The sequence below is a fragment of the Centropristis striata genome, chromosome 3, assembly GCF_030273125.1.
Source record: "Centropristis striata isolate RG_2023a ecotype Rhode Island chromosome 3, C.striata_1.0, whole genome shotgun sequence".
In the NCBI taxonomy this organism is placed as follows: Eukaryota; Metazoa; Chordata; class Actinopteri; order Perciformes; family Serranidae; genus Centropristis; species Centropristis striata.
The window spans coordinates 38,776,903-38,798,055 of NC_081519.1; the positions used below are offsets into that span (position 1 = coordinate 38,776,903).

Below are 21,153 nucleotides of genomic sequence, written 5' to 3' on the forward strand. Positions count from 1 at the left end.
ATAATGCATAATAAGTGTAATAGCACAATTTTTAGCCAATTTCAGGCAATGGATATTTTTGTTGGAATTCTGGGAAATATACCTGGACAAACACACACACAGATATAAATAAAGGTAATCAGAAACACACACACAGATGCAATCACACATTCAGCCACACACAAAGGGGTGCATTAGGATCCGTCCACAACAACTAGTCTGGTGATTCTTCACCAACCCACTGTGGAGAATCTGTGTAACAAAGAGGGGAACTCCTGAGAATCTGGGTTGCGGCGACTCCATCAATCTCTGTGTCCCGACTCTCCACAGCAACTTGTGTAAGATACATGGACCTCCCTGGACCTCCGTCTCAATGTCATTGATCAAAAGCATAATAGGGTATCGAGCCAGAGTGAGATGAAGATTCAATTAGCATCGACTGTGTGTTTTCTAATGAAATTCTGAGCACCATTATCGTCAGATCACAAATGTGGAGAGCAACAACTCAGCACTGAAAGAGAAAAAAAGAGAGGAAGAAGAGAAACAATCTGAAGTAGGTTTGTTTAATTTAATCAAGGAAAAGGTGGGTGAGTTGATTTATGCTTTCTGTTTCAACTTCTAATCTAGATGTATGAATTTCTCTCAATATCTTGATCCTGCTTCATTTCCCATAAGCTTGTATTTTTAACAAAGAAAGCAAAGATTAAGTGAATGTTATTAGGTAGCTGAGATTATAACAGTGGCACCAGCAGTCAATAAACTGTGAGAAAGCCACCTGGAGGTTTAGGTGCAACTAATGAATGCTTGCTCAAATATGCAATACTTTCTTTGCTTGAACAATCAAACAACACAATAGTTATTTTTCTTTTCAGTCCCAGAGTAAATTCAATTAAAAATTATATCAGATACCTCCCTCGGATTCAATTATTGTACATACCAACTCTCTCAAAAGGAGTCAAACATTATCACCATCTTAAGAATGTTTCACGGTTGGTTTTCATGTTAAAATTCAATCCTTCCCTTCAATACGTTTCAGAAAATTAAAATTACATATCTTCACAGAAAGCTTGGGCATGAATTCCCAATCAGAGTGAAATGTAACTAAACTCATAATGGTGTCCTCGCTGTGTTAGATAACATGAATATGCTGAGCAGCTTGTAGCTCTGAAGGAAAACATTCACCCAGTAAAAGACGGACAGTTTAAGAGATTTTAATGTGCTTTTTCATACAGTATATTGTATGCATATCCAGCATAGCATTTCTCATACATATAACTCTCTTATATCCAGGGAAACGTAGAGCTGAGAGGATGATTAACAGTCAGTCTACCATAACATTACGTCTGCCATACAGTGATGGCACAGCACAGCCGCCTCAGAGGCTCTCTTTGTACTCGGAGGGCATAATACTGACTCCAGCTGTTTTCAACCGAATTCTCCAACTGCAAAAAGTAATAACACTGAGAAACAAATATCTAAAAACAATAAGTGTGCTGAGGTTGAGTACATTATTTACAGAAAAAAAGCAAATAAAAACAGAAGTTAACAAATACAAAGTTGGAAAATAAGTCAGAGAAATCAGTCATATATCCTAACCATCCATAACTCTGATTATACTTGATTTAAATCCATAATTCACAGCAGTTTAGAGGCAAAAAACTGTCCCCTGCTTCGTCACTGTAATCAATATGACTATGATTTCCATCATTATCATTAGAATCATCGTCGTCGTCATTAACATTGTCTCTTTTTTTATTCTCTTCGCAGTTCAGTCTCACTTACTTATCCAAAGTAAGGGTGCTCACTTTGGAAGTTGTAGTCCGGACACACTTTTTGAACCAGCTTGTAGTCGATGCTGAAGAAAGAGATGAAGATGCAGATCACCTTGAAGGGTTTGGCACAGAGCCAGGCAGCGTGGGACTGGGTGTGCTCTGTGAAGCAGGTCTGAGAAGGATCGTACAGGCAGGGTTTGGGCTTCTTGGATCTGTTGGTTTGCTCGTACTCCACCCGACAGTTAAAGGCCTTTGTCTCTTTGGGGTCAATGGTGGACTGTTGGGTCTCGTGGATCTGGACGTCCTGCTGAGTGCGGGGGTGCAGCGGCGGCTGCTGGAGGACCTCAAACTCCACCACTTTGGTCGGCGGCACGATGCTGACCGACACGTTCCCCAGGCTGGAAGAGTTGTGGCGGAAGTAAACGGTGAACGTCCCATTGATGTGGTCCACAATCTTCCCTGTCACCAACAGGCTGAACTTCATGGTCTTGACGTTGAAGTAGAAGTCTCCCCAGCCAAAGATCTTCTTGGTCTTTATGGATGTCTTTAGTGAGGGCTTGCGCTTGGAGCGGTATCCTGTCTGGTCTAGAAGCAGGGACTGGTTCCGGGCCGAGTCGTATGGGTTAAAGAAACTGTAGGTGGGTGGCTTGGATTTCATGGGTGTCTGGTCGATGGAGGTGGAGAAGATACGCGTTTGGTACGGAGGCTTAACCACTCCTCCTCCTGTCCCTCCCACAGGGCCTCCACCCATGCCGTATGGAAGAGTCTTCATCACCGAACCCACTGGGCCCAGGTCTGAGAACTCCACCTGCTTCTCCAACCCTTGGACCTGGAGAAGAAAGAAACAGGAACAAAGAAACTTTATTTACAAATGGCCAAAACTATTACATTTACATTTTCACATATTATTTAAATACGACATTTGGTCAGTAAAATCTAGGTAGCCCTCTTGTGTGTCAGTCTGGGATGTGTCAGGGACAGCATGTCAGTTTCCACCATAGACTGTGGATAAAGACGGACAGGCCATAAACTCCATAAATACATTCTGATTGTCATAACTATGCACCTTATGCAGTGGCACTTTCAATTTTGTTGTATAGTGAACTATATAATGACAATAAAGACTATTTGATTTGATTTGATTTGATTTGATTTGATTTGATTTGATTTGATTTTCTCAATGATGGTCATTTTAAGTACTTCTTATCACACTGATGTATGTTTGGGAGTAAATTAGCTTGGTTTTAATTTGGCACCAAATCTTCTTGGTTAGGGTTAGGAAAACCATCAAGGTTTGAGTTAAACAGACCTCTGTATGTAACAACTGGCTGTATGTACAACGTAGAACTTTTGTTCTATAGACTTTAAAGTCTGTATATTTTGTTCCGCCATCTAATACTGACGCAGTTGAGTCCATATCAGATTTAGTTGAAAGATTGAAGCCTGGAGTGTCTCATACAGATGCCAAACAGTTGGGAGTTTGGAGTGGGGAAGGCTTGTTTATGTTTTTTGTGTTACTTCTATGTTTTGTCAAGACCAGAGTTAACCACATATTGTAAAATATAACTCCACGGAACAAAACAGATATTTTGACAGCAGACATGTGGGAAACCAGATTGCAGAATTGACAGCTGACCAAAATATTCGACATGCCAGAAATCCATCTGATTATCCAAACACAGATCGCTGATTGTTTGGGAAATTAATCAGCTGTTGGGACACAAAATGAACATCAAACTGCAACCGATCTGGTGGGAATTCGGCCAAGTCAAGGTTAACCAATTCAGGATTAATTCTTACAATGTTGTGGAGCAGTTAAAAGATTCTACTGGATGGTAGATGTAAAACCAGCTCTTTCTATTGCTGATGTAAAACCAGAATACCAGAATGCTCTCAGTATTAGGAGTTGAACAAGCAGCCTGCAACCTCTCAGCCACACTGAAGAGATCAGAGAGGCTGAATTATTCAGAAATTCACATTAAATCCGTTTTTTGGAAAATGTCTGTACAAAATTTATGTCCCATTTTATTTTACACACATTATCATAATCTGGAGTGCTGTATAGGTCATTCCTTTGCAGAGATCTTTTTACCTCGCATGATTTTTTATTTCCACGAGCATCCAAGTTGTTAGAAGTTGCTGCGTTTCATCTCTTGAATTCAAGAAAACAAAACCATCTATTTTTGTTAACACACTTTAATTTTGTTGTCAGTGTTGCTCCGGAGAGAAAAACAACTCCGCATGTAAGGTAATGGATGTGAGCCTTTGTTAGTTCAGACAGCTTTCTGCCTTTAATCCACAGCCTAGGTGGTTATTCACTGGGCTGATTGACTGGAAATCTTCCCCTTGCTCTCTTTCATGTCTCATCAATCACATCACTGCCATGCTCCCATCTATATGCATATATGTACACATTATAAAACACACAAACACAGACACACACGTGCAAACCTCAAGCTCGAAACTGTCATGAAGTGACAGCGAGAAGTATTACAGCTATTCGGAGGGGTTACATGTGCTTCCCCTGAGGATGCATTTGGATAGAGTTTTAAACTGTTGTAGTGAATAAACAACCCCCCAAAAAAATAAATGAGAAGAGCTTTTCAAAAACAAGATCTTTGTGTCTTCTCATGCAGTTTCTGTCCGCCTTCATTCTTATCCAGGGCAGTGGAACCGACAGGTTTGTGCCAAAGCGCTCCTCATCTTTCATCAATCACTGAACCTAATAATAACTCCATATTACTATTCGCAGAGGCAACAGTGCAGCGCTCAATACAGCTCCTAATGTATTCAGTCATTCAATTAATGTATCTATGTCTGTTGGCCATTCATTAACATGCCCGCAGAGCTGATTTCTAAGTAGATTGATTGAGGGGAAAATAACTGAAACTTTATTGACCACTGGAGGAATGAATTACCAAAAAAAGACAGGTGTTGATAAATGACCAGTGACTGGGATAATGACCTGCTGAAGATTTTTAACAGACCTCGCCTTCCTTTTGGTGCCGTGACAGAAGGCCTATGCAATTTTAAGCTGGTGAATTGGTGATGAGAGCTGACTTTGGCGTTGACAGGTAGGAATAAGCTACAGTCGATGGCGGAAAAACACCAGAATACATACAGCAGCAAACAGTGTGTACAGTGCATGCAAGATGGGGACTTCCTGTGAATGCGCTGTCAGCAGTGCTGTCAGCTAGCTCCATGTGTTGCCATCTGTCAGGCTAACACTCTGCTGGTGCAGTCCTAATCATTTCTCTTGCTGATGGCACAGAGCTCAAACTAGCACCATCATCATAATCCTTAACCATCTTCAGCGGCAACATCACACTAGGAACCCTCAACCTAACCTTCAGGGTCAACCGTATGAAGCCCAGGAATGATTTTATGATGGGGTCTGAGGTCGGCACGGGTCTTTCTGAGGGAGGAAAAGCAACTGTACACAGTCAGCAACTTTAATAAACATCGATTGAGTGGAAAGAGATGAGTACGGAGAGAGGGCTTCTTCTTCTGTGGCACGAAAGTAATAAAATGCCAAGAGAAACCAATGAATAGACGGACTTTCTATTAGCATAAATATGAAATTTTTTTGTGCTGGACAGTAAATCCATTTAAAGGGTGAGGATTTGTTAGAAGAAATATCAGATATTTTTTTCCTGACATGAAATCTATAAGCTATAGACTTTTTGCAAAACAGCGGATGTTTGCTATAAGGTCACATCAGGCTGCTGCAACCAGCGAGAGATTGACGGTTAGAAAAATACAGCTTCTTGCTTTTCTTCCTCCTCAGCCTCTATTCAGTTAGGTTACAATGAGTGAGAAGTAACTTTTAGAGCAATAGCTGGAGGGATGTTGCTGGGGTGATGGAAAGCTGCTGGAGCTAAATACACACAGGTGCAAAAACACAGACACACAGTACAGATACACTATATTTACACAGTGAGCAACAGAGACTCGAAGGTTACAGTTGAAAGGAATTTGAGCATCAATTGTGATTCATCAGTCACAACTAAAGTATATCAAATCTACCATGATACGATAAATATAGCATATATACTTTATCTTATCATGGTAGATTTGATATATATATATAAATATAATATATAAAATCTACCATGATAAGATAAAGATAGCATATATACTTTATCTTATGATGGTAGATATGATATATGATATATATATAAATAAATATAATATAATTATATATATATATATATATATATAATATTATATTTATTTATTTATATATATATATAATATATATATATTATATTTATATATATTATGTTCACTTAGAGCTGTTAACTCCATGTGGCATTAATATATTTGACATGGGGCATTTGACATGTTTTTGTTCAATATATATAGTCCTAAACAACAAATTTATTAGACCACCGGTTTGTGCCACAGCTCTCCTAAATTAACAGCATGAGTAATTACCAAAATCATTTTTTATGTTTCTGTAATGTTAATACATCAGTATGTAGAAGCTCTTTAACCAAAATTATATTTTTATTGCTAAAATACAATCATTATTGTTATTCATGAATTTTCAAATGTACTGCTTTACAAAAAAACTGTAAAAAAAATAGTAAAACACATTATTATTTCTTGATTAAGATAAGATGTCAAATTATAGATATTTATTTATTGACTAATTAAGTTAAGTGGTGAATGTTAATTTCTGACTTCTCAGAGAAGCCCAATGAGCTGGCTCAAATCTGGGTATAAAAAGGTGAATTCAGTTTTTTATTTGCCAAATAAATAACAATCATATTTAGTTTTAAACAGGCTTTTGAAAAAATTTTAAATATTTTTACGACAGGTGATCTAATAAATTTGTTAAGCATGCTCCATCCAGCTTGATCTTTGTTAAGGTGAAATTATCAATGAGTCTAAAGTTATAAATAATTGATCAAGTACGGCTTCTTTCTGTATGCCCCCAAAACTCCATTCAGTGCTTAAAAACTACAATCCCCAGCAGGTGGAGCTTCTGTCACCAGAGTGTCCACAGGGAGAGGTTCAATCTTAAAACAGTGTGTGCTGTTTTCGGGTGGAATCCAGTGTGAAACGGTGTTCAACGGACTTTGAGGTCTGTCCTGGCTCGTTTAGTGGGTGTGTCAGATATGTGAACCAATCAGCAGTGCTGTGTACTTTATGAACAGCTCTACGACATCTTGTGTATTCATTTATTTGTCGGTTTAGTGGCGCTGAAAATGGAATCAACTTATCAAACATGAGGTTTAGCAATTATATAAGGTTTTACCAGTCCGAGCTGTGGAGACATTGGTTTTGTTGACACTGATTCTTACTGTGCTTTTGTATCTATAATGGCATGTATATTATCTGAGTCTGTAATAAAGTTTTGATCAAAGTCTGTTAGACTGAAAGCTCAGTTTAAGCACTGCATATTAGTAGTCCACCGATACGGGTTTTTTAAGGCCGATACCGATTATTTTGACATCAGTCTTAACCGATCCCCGATATGTGCTTTTTTTGGGCCGAGTCTTGAAGCCAATATTGCCTTTTCTCCCTCCATTTACATGATAAAAATGACACAATGATAACAAATGCTACACAAGTCTCCATTTAAACAAATAAAGAAACATTTATTAACAAAATATATTAACAGTTGGATAGCAAGCAATGTGTATGTTGTTCTAGGCCTGGAGGTGGTGGCGCCTCAGATGATCCACATATTTGATGTGTTTCATCTTTTTTCCGGTATCAGCAGCAGCTCACCAGAGAATGGCAGATGTTGCAGCGAGCCTTGCCTGCTGTTGGCTCAGTGAAATGGGATAATTGATCGGCGAACACACGCACGTATCGGCTGATGCCGATACAAGTAAAAAACGCAAATATCGGTCGGTTGATATATCTACTGCATGTATAAGTGAGTGAATACCTCTTCAGTTTGTTTGTATCAGTTTGCACTCTATTTTTTAAACTTAATATTATGTTTACTGGAGTTTTAGTCCTAGCTATGCTCATGTTTAGTAGTAGTTTAATGTTTGATAATTAGTCTTGAAGTTCATAATCAGGCACGTGCCTATGCGTGACACTAAACACACTATGGTTCATAACTTTCACAAGTTTACCATCTTTTTTTAAACAGCAGCCATTATTACATAGGATATCATACAAACCCCTTGCAAAATTACATAAGTGAACATCATGGAAGTGCTATAGGAAAAGTCAGGGGATCATAAAAGAAATTAGGATTCATCTTGGGAATCATGTCTGTCTAAAACAAATTGCATGATAATTCATCCAATAGTTGCTGAGATATCTCAGCAACTAATATTGCCAATACAAAGCATGGATAATAATCAGAATCTGCACATATTAAGGTAGAGATTATGCCCTCAAAGAATCAAAGAACACCGCTACATTACTTGTTAACTCTCTACTATAACATTTTATATTAACCAACCATACAAGAGATCTTTTAACAAAGACAAACCGGGAATATGCTGCTTCAAGATTCAAGATTCATGATTCAAGATTCCTTTATTTGTCATTTTTATGCTCCACAAAAAAACTAAATTATGTTTCATGCATCCACCACTCAGTAATTCAGTGCAAAACAACTGGTAGAAGCTTGAAAGTAACAAGCGCATAAATAAGAGCACTAATAAATAAACTAAAAGTACGCTGAAATAGAATAATAATAGAAAAAAATATACAATTATTTTAAAAGGAACAGTCTTTTGTGTAAAGCTGACATTCTCTGATTGAGAAAGGAATAAATAAAAAAGTTTTGATTTATAAATTTCAAAAATATCTTTAAAGGAACAGTTTTTCAACCCATTCAGCCAAAAAAGCCTTAAAAGTGTCAAAGAAAACTTGACTCTCTATATGTTTCCTCTTGTGGCCTCCAACCTGAAAAGTCCCCGACACAGTGAAGCTTTACAAGCGTCAACAGCACATTAGTGCTTCCTCCATTTAGGAATGAGATTCCTGCTCTGTAGGATAATGGGGGGGAATGGTAGCAGAAGATGGAATAAGTATTATGGTGGACTTATACATATGTATGATACCGGCAACTCAATAACAGCACAATCACAGGAAGAACAATCAGATTACAGAGCTTTGGAGATAGAGGGAGATAGTGAAGAAAATGTTATTAGCGGAGAAGTGAGATGAGGAGAGGAGAGAGTAAGGAGATCTTGTACATTTTCTAGGAATAGGGAACATTAATCATCTATAACTTCATTTGGAGGTTCATATGAGCAACAAAAAAGCATCTTTAGTTGCCGAGGCCTACCTGGGAGTACATGCAAGAATGAAATGTAGGAATTGTTCAATGAGGAGATTAGGAGTCAGACTGAGTGACAGAAAAAGAAGACACTGGCGGGCTTAGAGAGAGAAAGTGAAGGATAGAACGCATGCTGAAGGGTTTCACACTCACTTATTAAATACGAGAAGGTCAGATGAGCTCCAGAATTGACTGCTGAAACCTGATATATCACATGCCACCACAATTAAGATCTCTTTTCATCATTAAGGAAGGATCAATGGCAGCACCTCTGCTCTCCCTTTCTCTGTCTATCGGGTATCTGATCCCCCCGCCGACCACTCGCTCACTTTACCTCCATCTATAACTTCCACACCTCCTTGATAGCGGGATATTCAGAGGAAATGGACCCCGTGCACCGGCTCCCCCGGCACACATCCGACTCCCTCTCCCGCCTCTCCCCCCCCAGCCGAAAGGACTGATGAGAAAATGAGAGCTGCTTGTCTCTGAGCCCTCTCCCAGGCTCGTTCCTTTGTTTAATTGGAGTTTTATTGGTGACAATCAATTCATTTCTATCTGTGCTCCTGGCTGCATTGATCTGCTGTCACAGGGAAGAGTCAAATGTACAGTTCCACTCCCACCGCACTCCAAACCACAGGCTCTGATGCCAGCTACTGATAGTGCTTTTTTTAAACTTTCTGTTTCTACTACTTTACTGCTTGTTGTGATTAGAAGCAGCCTTTTTTTCTCACATTTTTCAGGTTTTCCTTTACAGTTCCTCCAGGAGAGTAACAGAGGCCACAAACTATTTATGAGCAGCGAGAGGACACAAGTTCAGGATGAGATGTTGAATGCACATCAGCTTTTACTTTGAAGTCACTGTTTACTTTAAATGCTCCTAAATGCCGTAAATCTGTTCAAGCTGCTGGAGGAAAGCTGAACATTTTAAAGTGAAAAAAAAAATGTATCGTTCTGTAGCTCTGAACTTCAAAGATAATATTTGTACAAGTTTTGAATACTGAGGTACAAATTGTGTTTTAAAACCCTGAAATTTGAATGCTTTCATTTCAGCTTTTCCATTTTCAGAACTTGTACTTAAGTATGCTACTTTATACTTCTATTCCACTACATTTATTTGACAACATCAGTCACTAATTACTTTGCAAATTCAGATGTTTAACTGACAAATTATATTGTATTCTATAAATTAAACTTCCCAGCAGTATATAAAGTAATTAAAATAGCTCCAACTGTACAAGCTGCAGCATTAAAGTGATGTACAAAAATATATATATATATATATTGTTCTGAAAATAATCATTCTGCATGATGTATGCTTGGTACTGGATACTTTAATGGGAATACTTTTATACTTTTACACAAGTGACTTTTTGAGTGCAGGAATTTATACTTTCTAAGAGTATTTCACACATATTGCTATAGGTGAAGAGAACAAAACAGAAATAGTTGCAAATGTAATTCGAAGTAAAATATCTGAGTTCTTCTTCCACTGTTGTAGATCCAGAGATCCAGAATGACTCACAGTGACTTAAAAGGAAAAAGCACAATATTTCAGGAAGATTTCTCTTGTTTTTTCTCCATGATGTTGCTCTGTTGGCTTCACTGTGACTGTGACTGTGATGAATGTTGGGAAAGTTTTTTGCAGCTGGATGAGAAGCAGATGAGATGAAGTTAACATACTGCTGCACCAAGTGAAAGGGTTCAAGTGTCTTGGTGAAAATTAAAGGTGAGATAAAGTACAAGATCAACAGGTAGATTAGTGCATCATCCAGCAGCATGAATGAAAGTCAGAATAATTAAACCTCTGTCAGGCTTGGAGTCCATAAATAAGATTTGGAGTTAGTTAATGGATAGTTCCTGGCAGTTACCACACAGCTTCAGATGCATTAACACAACTCCTCTGAGCAGGAGAAGGGACAACCTCGCAAAATTGCAATCAGATTTGTTAAGTTTCCAGTGACAATGCATATAGTTAGTAAGGGCAAACAACTGTGTATTTAATAGTGCAATATGCGTGGCTGACATATGGAAAGAGGGCAACGCGTCATACTCTGAAATTAATGCCAACATGCAACCAAGGGCTGAAAGACTTATAAAATGTCTAGATGTCTAGATAGCTGAAACTACTACTGTTTTACAAGTTGCATACTCTGAAAATGCTGTAGCTTAACTTACAGCACTAAAGTTAGCCCAAAACTAACTTTGGATATTAGACTTAGTGAAAAAAAAATATAGATCTGTATCCACTTTTGTCCCCTTAAAAGACTCAGTTTTTCAGATCATCCACTTAGAAAAACTTCTAAGTAACTAAAAGATTCTTTACCCTGTTGGCAGTACATTTCACCACACAGCAGCTTTTAGGGATTCTTCTGTTGTTTGCCAGCAGACTGAATTGACAAGGATGCACCATCACAGAATACAAAGACAAAAGAGAGCGATGAATTGTTTTCCCCTCCAGTGTGGGTGGGACTTAATTGCTTTCAGTCTCTAATGCACTGCCTTGTAGACAAAGTGGGGACTCAAACGCAGACTTGGAGATCTGAAGGCCTTCAGTTGGCAACAGACAGGCAAGTCTGCAGCAGGTAAACAGGAACACAGCTGTAAATGGAGAAAACACACTTCAGTGTTCAGGCACCTGGTGTCTGGGCCAAGCGGCAACCTCCGGGTCTGAGCAGGGAGGCAAACCAGGAAGTGCCTTAAGCTGCATTCTAATGAAAATTCCAACAGGGGGTACTGATGAAGGTAGCAGAAGCATCTCGGTCCATTCATTTCAATACAATATACTTAATACTTGATTTATTACCTCTGAATTTTTTTTAGGACAACACTATGGTCTGAATCGCTAGTAAAAAATCTTCTTCAAGACAATTTGATGTTAATTGTGTAAATAATGATCCAATTTATAAGATAAAGAATTGTATGGGGCGTGGCTACCTTTGATTGACAGGTCACTAACAAGAAAAGCAATGCGTCCCCACAACACCGTGTCAAGAAAGTAGAAAAAAAAAAAAAGCATGTTTACCGGTTTGATCTCATAACGTTGACCCTTTCACACTGTATTTTAACTTAATGACAGTTTATTTCTACGTTTTGTTCATTAAAAATGTCTTGTTCAGCGTTTGGTTGGACTAACAGACACTCCAAGGAGTCGCTGTTCAGTTTTCTGAGGTAAGTAACATACATTTTTTTTTGTTTTTTTGCTAGCCAAAACTAACATCCCAGTTAATGCTCCAGTTAATGCTAACATGAATTAGCATCTTCTTCTCTCAGTCAGGTTGAGGTGTAGAGAGGCTGTGGTCAGTGATCAGATCCCTCTCGCTCCTCCACAGTCCAGATATGGTCTGCTCCCCGTATCAGAAACAAGATGGCGACGCAAGATGGCGACGAGTGTAGCGCTGAACTAGTGGAAACTATGGTTTGGGCTCACCTTTGTGGTGACGGTGGAGTATATGCGCTATTGTATGAGCCCTCCCTGAAAGGAACCAGAGGTGCTTTGGCCGTTTAGAGGTTGTAACATCACAGACACCTCTCTGCAGCACCTCAGGGCAAACCAAAGGGTCTTATCCCAGGGATTAAGAATCCCATCTGGTTTATGAACACTACAGGATCCCCCTGGAAATGTTGCTGACGCTGCTGACAAGAAGAATGTCTGGGTCACCACGACCTGGAGCCGAATAGGATGTCTTTCATCACAACTGTCAAAATGTGTCATTAGACATGATAGAAGCTGAACCTATGTCCAATTAGTTAAAAAAGGACATTTCATACTTTTACAAAGTGCTGCTGTTATAATGGGACTAATGTGTGTGGCAAATTAACTGAACATATTTGGCTGCTGGTAGTGTGGCTCAAACATGTTCAATTTTACCAGCAATAACTCCACTCTGTTTTGACAACGATCATAAAATAAAAAGGGAAACTTTTCTTCCTCCCTCCAAAAAATGGGAGAACTGAAAATGACATTTAATTACAAAAAGCAAAATAAAGCCAGGAGGAAAAAAGATAAACCAGTAGGGGAAAATGGAGAGAGAGAGAGAGAGAGAGAGAGAGAAGAAGAAAAAGAAAAGGCAGTAAAAGCGATTTCGCAGTCCAGTGGTGTCGCTGGATTATCATGAAAATGAAAGCTACTGAGTCAGGGAGTATCAGGGAGCAAGGAAATGGAGCCGAGACAGATAACACAGTAAGGGAGAAGAAGAAAACGAATAAGAGAACGAGTGTAGAGAAAGCAGAGAGGTCTGTAAGACAATGTGAGGGGAAAGTGCAAAGAAAGAGAGAAAAGGTAAAAAGACAATATATATACGACACACAGTGAGATTATGAGTGCAATAAGACAAAAATGAGAATCACTTCACCCCATAGAGAATAATCAGAGGTTTCTTGAGAAGTAATATCTGTAATATTGTTTCGAGAAGACCAGCTCAGCTCTGAAATCATTTTTTAGTTAAAGAAGGGATGAAGTCTTTTTTTCCCATGTAACAGGGAAATGTGAAAAGTATTCTGGTTGCTCATGAGCAAAAGTTTCACATACAGTCAAAGACTCTGTACTTTCTGTTGCATTTCGTAGAATATACTTCAAATAAAGATAGAAAAGCTAAGAAAGAAAGAAAAAAAGAGGTGAAAGAGTATTCTCTGACATCTCTAGAAGAGGATTTATGAAGGTATTGTGTTCTAGCTTAAGTGTTATATGCTGACAATATTGCAAAATATTGCAGATGCCACCAAGATTGGACTGAGAGAGAAATATAAAAATCCCTGGTGGTGGCATGTGAGGTAAAACATGTAGTAAAGAATTCAACATGTTGAACTATTCAAACCTTTGAGGCAGTTTTCCATTAGCTGCTGCTTTAGCACTTTCTTTCTCTTGAAGGTTTTATATTTCACTGTATTTGTCTTTACAGAGTTTCATGTTCAATAATTTTTTGGGGTGACAAAGTAAAATTTCTGGTAACGCTTTATAATAAGGTCCTTAATAACCATTAATTAACAAGTAATAAGGCATTGTTCTCGCTTTAGATCCGGTAGTTGCAAAAAGCATAGTTAACTTATAGTTAACTTATAATAGATGAGCAATAAAGTATATTTTAATATCAATAAGCAAAAAAAACAAGATTAATAAAGGCATGGCAAAGACATCATGGGTGGGTCATGGGTGTTTGTAATGCCATTATTAACACTTATATAAGCTTATAAACACACAATAATGTTAATAAGCATCTTGTAAGGACTTACAAGGGCCTTATTACTTTTTAATTAATGGTTATTACAAGGACCTTAATATAAAGTGTTACCAAATTTCTAAATACTGATCACATCACAGCGACACAAGACAGCTAAACGAAAGAAAAGTAGAAGAAAGAAAGATCCAGTGGTGGTAGAGGTTGGACAGGCTGGGAGACAATATACCACTGCTATACAGGTTTATCTCTGTTATCTTTACTGTTACAAAAATCTATCGCCTTGCTTAAAGTCAATAGGAACGTCATCATATTCTGCAGTGGCCCATCACGCACAAAGACAACTGTTGGTTGTTTTGGTGAATACGACTATTTGCTTTCCCGCTGAGTCTGAGATGAGACGATCCATACCACTCCCAACTCTGTCCTGCGGCAGAAAACAAGGGGAAACCACTAGCTATATTAACCTACCAGCATCTATAAAAAATAACTCGTCAAATGTGTTTAATCTGTACAAAAACTGAAGAGTATATAGAAAAGTTGTAGTTTTACAAGGGGATATGAACTCGACTATTTCTTGCCGGAGAGCAGTAACTTCATTAGTCTCCACTAGCTGCCATGCAACGTAATGATGACAATAAAAACTACAACCTGTCCTCAGTCTAACTCACCACATACAGACGATTGGTCACAACCAACTGGTGTCATTTCAACACACTGGGTATATTAACAAGATTTCCAATCTAAACGACAGAATAGACCATTTGTCAATACCACCCATAACCACCCATATGAGTGTTTTGCCAAATGACATATGAGTGTTTCTCAGCTCACAGTACAGCTGTTTTTGTAAATAGCACACATGTCATTATACATGTATATATATATATATATATATATATATATATATATATATATATACATATATATATATATATATATATATATATATGAATTTAGGCTGCAAAATCACTTACCTAGGTTTAGGACAAGGACGTCCTGGTTAGATGTTATAAAAGACAGTTAAAACAGTAAATAAATGTACGTAAATGCCAGGGTGACCTGAGCCCACAAGTTACATAAAAATATATGCTGCCGGTACAAACCTATAAACCCTACTCTATATTGTTGTTTTAGAGGGGAGACCGGTCTCGGGTATCCCTATGTTGTAAATTATGATGCACGATTAAGGCTGCAGTTTTAAACACATGGAACACATGGTAAATGTTGTAAATTCACCAAAATTACTAGGTTAAATTGTGGAAAAGATCACGGTTTGGAATTTAAAAAGTATGTTTGTGACATAAATGATGTTACGTGGCCTACTTACAGTAAGTAGTTAACTTAAACAAGTCAACACTGACTTTTGGTCACACACAGGAAACCTACAGCTGTCTGCTGTGTGAAAGTCAAGTGTGTGTTTAACCTGTCCATAAACCTCATCTTCCTGCCTCAGTGGACTATCAGTCTTACCTGGCCACCAGCTGGGTGTCCTTTCTGGATGTTCTGGCAAGTTACAACATATTAATAGCACGTATGGGCATATTCAGTATATTAAAGTTTATTTACGCAGTGTGCTTTAAGCAGCTTTATCCATCCTAAAAACTATCAACTTTTGGTGTCACTTGAGACACAAATCCCAGTCTCCTGTGTTTGACCCACTTAACCATCACAACATCCTCCCAACGTAGACTTTGTCACTCTATGGACTACGTCACCTGACAGAAAGCCCTGAAGTTAAACTCCTCCCATGTGCCATCAAAGACAGCTCGGATAAAGACTTTTGGCTCTTACAAACACCACAGGCTTCATACAATGAGACAGAAATATAATTAACATTAAGGTAAACATGGACGGCAAAAATGTGATTTGTGTGTTTGAAAAATTGGCGTCAAGTAGTATTAGTTCTTAGAGGTGGTGGCACTAATGAACACAGCCATTTCACAACAATGAAACGTCATATTGTAAGAAAATGCAGTTATTTTTTTCTTTCTTTTGGGTTTGTAAGACAGGGTCTGATTGGACCATTATTGGACTTGAAAACGTCACCATTTGATCATCCACCTCATAACCACGGTACAGATTTTGGCATCCAACTGGGACTACTTCTGAACAGGGACACAAGTCAACGTCCAACCAATGTTTGCTGGGAAACAACTCCAGGTCATATTAGGATCGCAGAGCTGTAAATCACTAATTTAAAAAGCAACAGCCACAACAAAAAATGGATGTTTTTGACAAAATGAGTTCTTCCTCTATAGCACAATTAACTGCCCCAAACACACCATGCTGCTGTTTTGTAAAACAAGGTGGGATTATGGAGCTGTGTAAGATATTTACCCAGGAGACTGCACAATCACCCAGTGAGTATGACTCACTGCCAAAAAAACCCCATGCAACACATTGGACAACAGTGCCAGCATTGTGAGTGGGCGTTTTCATTCATGTATGTTGAAACAATGCTGCCACAGCCAAATCAGTGAAAACATAAAATCCAAATATAACAGCCGAACCAAAACCTGCTGCAGTCCTCCAAGAAACTATGAAATGAAAATGCAGCAAACAACCATTTAAGAAGATCAGTCAGGCTCTGGTGTGTTAATGTATTTAAGGTTAATATTAGTCGACACAAGGGATGATGATAGCAGGAAAACAGCAGCTGACACCTTGTGGCTGGATTGCCGCCCTCAGGACATACAGTGAAGCCTGTGGCAGTAGGCTGTTAATCCCCCAAAACATTAAAATCTCAGTGGTGCTGGCCATGTTGCTCTTATTGATGCATAGGTATTGTTGAAAGGCTACAACCAAGTACCATGATGCAATGTGATCTGCAGTGGAGCCAACTTACTGGTGGAGAATCAGCCAAAACATTTTTTTTTTGCACAAAACAGAATGTGAAGAAGAAATGTAAACAACCAAAAACTGTAATTTCAGTCTGAACTTGTTATTGTTGTTATTTTCATGCACTACAACTCAATACTTATGGATAAATATGATCTATATCACCAAACGAGACCATTAGAGAGAATATTGATTATTTCTATTTATTTATTCTCAGTGGTGGAAGTATTCAGATCCCTTACTTAAGTTCACATTTAGTCATTTAGCAGACACTTTTATCCAAAGCGACTTACAGGAAGAATAAAAGCAAACAATCAAGGTATAGTGCAATAAGAGCTATTAGTGCATCAATAAGTGCTAGTGACAATTCTTTAAGGAGTAGAATTATCGTGTGGTGCTAGGAGAGAAGATGCTCTCTGAAGAGCACACTGCAGAATGAATCCACTTCAAGTAAAAGTTTTCAAAACTTAATTCAGTAAAAATACAGTATCAGCATCAAAATGTACTTAAAGTATCAAAAGTTAAAGTACTCATTATGCAGAATGGCCCCATGTAGATTGTTTCATATCTAAATATATTTCAAATATATATTTGTAATGCAATATGCATCGATATAAGCAGCATTTTCCTGTTGTAGGTAGGGTTATTTTTAAAAAGTTAATATACTTTTATGTGGTTTAATTTAAAAACGTGTGATCATTTTAAATTGATCATATTTTTCATGTTAAATATTGACCTGAAAAGTAACTAAACCTGGCAGCTAAATGTAGTGGAATAACAAGTACAATATTTGCCCCTAAAAACAGTTATATATGTTGATATTCTCAAGTAACAAGTGATAAGTACCTTAAAATTGTACTTAAGTACTTAAGTAAATGTACTTAGTTACATTATACTACTAGTTAATCTTAATGTAGGTCACCAAGTCTGATTCAGACGAAACAATTTACATTACAAGCAGACCAGAAGAGCTATGTTTCGAGAGTTCGAGAGTTGTTTCGAGAAGTTATTGTCACTCGTTTTGTTAAAATAACTCCTTTGGTCAGTATTAATGGCAAAACTATGCAACAACTACAATATAAATCTACTTAAACAAAACAAAGTATTTTTCAAAAAGAAGATTAAATCACAAATTGTGGCTTGCTGAACTGGTTCCAGCACCATGTTGAATCTATGCCAAAAAAATGAAGGCAAAAGGGGGTCCAACCTGGTACTAGTAAGGTGTACCTAATGTATGTCATTACCACAGATGGTCATATTCAGCTATTTTGCTAAAGTATTATTGCAGAATATCACAATATATCAGTATCAATGGCAAAACTAAGCAACAACTACTACATATACATATATATATATATATATATATATATATATATATATATATATATATATTTATTATTATTTTTTTTTTATTTAGTATATATATATATATATATATACTAAAACAAAACAAAATATATGACAAAAAAGAAAATGAAACTACAAATTGTGGTTTGCTGAACTGTTTCCAGCGCCTTGTTGAATCTACGCCATGAAAAATGAAGGCAGTTCTGAAGGTAAAAGGGGGTCAAACCTGGTACTAGCAAGTGTACCTAATGTAGTCGTAAATGGAGTGCACTCATAGCGCTTTTATCCAAATCGCTTTACACCACACACTATGCTCATTCACCCATTCACACACACATTCATACCAAGGCTACCAGGGCACAATGGTGCCACCTGCCACCATTCATCCACACACCGATAAACGCAGCATCGGGACCAATTTGAGGTTCAGTATTTTGCTCAAGGATACTTCAACATGTAGGCTGCCGTGGTCGGGGATCGAACCACCAACCTTCCGATCAGTAGACGAATGCTCTACCGCCTTTTTTTAAAAAGTATTATTATAGAATATCAAAGACATATCAGCAGTAATAGAAAAACCAAGCAATAACAACAACATAAAAAATCTACTAAAATAAAAACAAAATGTATAAAAACAGATTGTGGCTTCCTGAAGTACTTGATTCTTCTCAATGGTAGTCTTACAACTTGAAAGAAAATAATTCTACTCTTGCCCTACACCTAAACACAGCTAACGTCTCATTGTTTCTCTCACATCTCTCTCTGCCGTCTGCTGAAAGGTAGACATGGAAGGGAGTGAATACAAACCGCAGTATGCTTTATCTATAAAGTCATTAGAAGATTTTGCTCTCAGGAGCCTGACTTCAGTGGCCATAGATCACCTGTGTGCAGGAGTCCTCCCTTGTTCCTCCTATCTTACTGATCACATCAGATCAGCATGCTGGAGTGTTTTCTCCCGGCTGGCTGGGTGGGTGGGCAGACTTCCCAACATGTCTCCAGTGATGCCACCGCACCTGATCAATCACCCACTGCAACTCTTTGGGGACCCGTCAGAGAGGAAGGGAGGGACCAAGGAGCGGGGAGGCATTGGTGGATTGAGGGTGTCTCGTTTGCATGCCGCATGGCAGGCAATGTATCAAAAGATGACAGCTATCCTATTCTTCCTTAAATAAGAGTGGTGAGAGTCTCGCTGGCTGTGCCTTAACTTTAATCATTCATCTAAATAACTGTTGCAGAAGTCTGTTGCAGGAGGGGGGCCGCAGTCAGGCAGGCTGCCGTGGGTGTGGGGAATATGAAAAGTGACGTTGCGCTACTGGATTTCTCATTTGTAAACGTGTAAACATATATTTGACTCAGATTGCAAAAGCACAAAAGCGCTTGTCCTCATCACCCACAATTCCCCCCACCCCCCCTTCTTTCGCTCTCATAGATTTATGTATCGAACAAGTTTGAAATTCATCAAGGTTAGACTGAGCGGGTTGGGAGGAGGGGCAGGGAGCGCGGGCTCCGGCAGCCTGAGCGACGTGTTGAGCAGCTAAGTGACAGTGATTGATGCCCTCTGTGTTCCGCAACTTACCAAGCGCATATACACTCTGCAAACAGATAAAAAGCAGAAACATTTGAGAAAAATACAGAATCAAATAAACACAGGGGACTGGCAAAGAAGTAGAGAGAAAAAAAAAACACAGAACAATCTGCATAATGAATAGCCGAGATGGAAAGAAGGAGGGAGAAGAGAGGCAGAGATTCCCAGCGGGTGAAACTGAGCCTGGGAGACGTCAGTTGGGGAGGGATACAGGGACACACGGGCCTGTGACGACTCCGACAAGTCACCCAGGCGGCAAAATAAAGCCCGGCTTCCTCAGATTTGTTTCCTCAGTTGTGCTCATCAGTAGGAGAGCTGGATGACGGATGGACTGGCGCTGGGTGCAACGCGAGCGTGTCAAATTTACTCACCATAATAAAGACCTGCTCCTTTTCCTTCCATTTGCTTCTCTTTTTTTCGTGCCACCTGCGGTCCCACTGCCTACAACTCGTTTTAATCTGCCTTTGTTTGTGTCTTTCTTCACCCCTCAAAACCTTTAGCTTTTCTTTATTCCACCTCTTTACTGTCCCTCTGTTTTTTCCTTTCTTCCTTAATTTCCTCATCCTTCTTTCATTTCCTCTTTTGTGTATGTTTTTATGACTGGGTCGAGTTTTTTCCTTCCGTAATTCTTCCCTCTTTCTTCATCTCTCTCTCTCTCTCTCTCTCTTTCTCTCTCCCTCCTTTATTTCCTCCATCCTTCCTTTTCTTCATCTTTCCAGCTCATTCAGGACATAACTATAATGCTTGATTCCTTCTTTACATCCCAAATGTTCCAACTCTCATCTGTACTACATGACTCGATTCTTACTTTCTTATGCCTTCATTCCTTTTCCTTCTTCCTTACTGTCTCCATCCTTTCATCCACCCATCCAACCATGGCAACACCACCGAATCATGACTAGTTCCTTTTTTTAATTTCTCCATCCATTATTACCACTCACTCTGCCTTCTACCTATCATCCCTCCATCTTTCCTTTCTTTACCTTCCTTACATCCTCTTATGTCTTCATCCTTCTTTTCATCTCATGCTTCCCTAATTTATTCCTCATTCATTCACCATCTCTCCATCCTTTCTTCCCTCCTTAATAGTTTGATCCCTCCATCCTTAAAAGTATAATTTCTCAATACTCACTTGCCTTATTTCCTTCTTCCTTGTGTCCTCCAATTTCTCCCTTCATCAATCTGCCTACCCACATACAG

The 21,153-nt window shown here is 38.6% G+C and overlaps 1 protein-coding gene across 1 annotated transcript in view; it reads right to left on the reverse strand.

Annotated features, from left to right (window-relative positions):
• Positions 1 to 600: 600 nt before the first annotated feature.
• LOC131968566 (neurexophilin-2) overlaps positions 601 to 21,153 on the reverse strand; it is a 58,549-nt gene continuing 37,996 nt past the window's right edge. Inside the window, exon 2 of the mRNA XM_059329499.1 lies at positions 601 to 2,580. Within this exon, the coding sequence (XP_059185482.1) occupies positions 1,762 to 2,580 (819 nt within the window). The 3' untranslated portion in view covers positions 601 to 1,761. The remainder of the gene's footprint in view (positions 2,581 to 21,153) is intronic.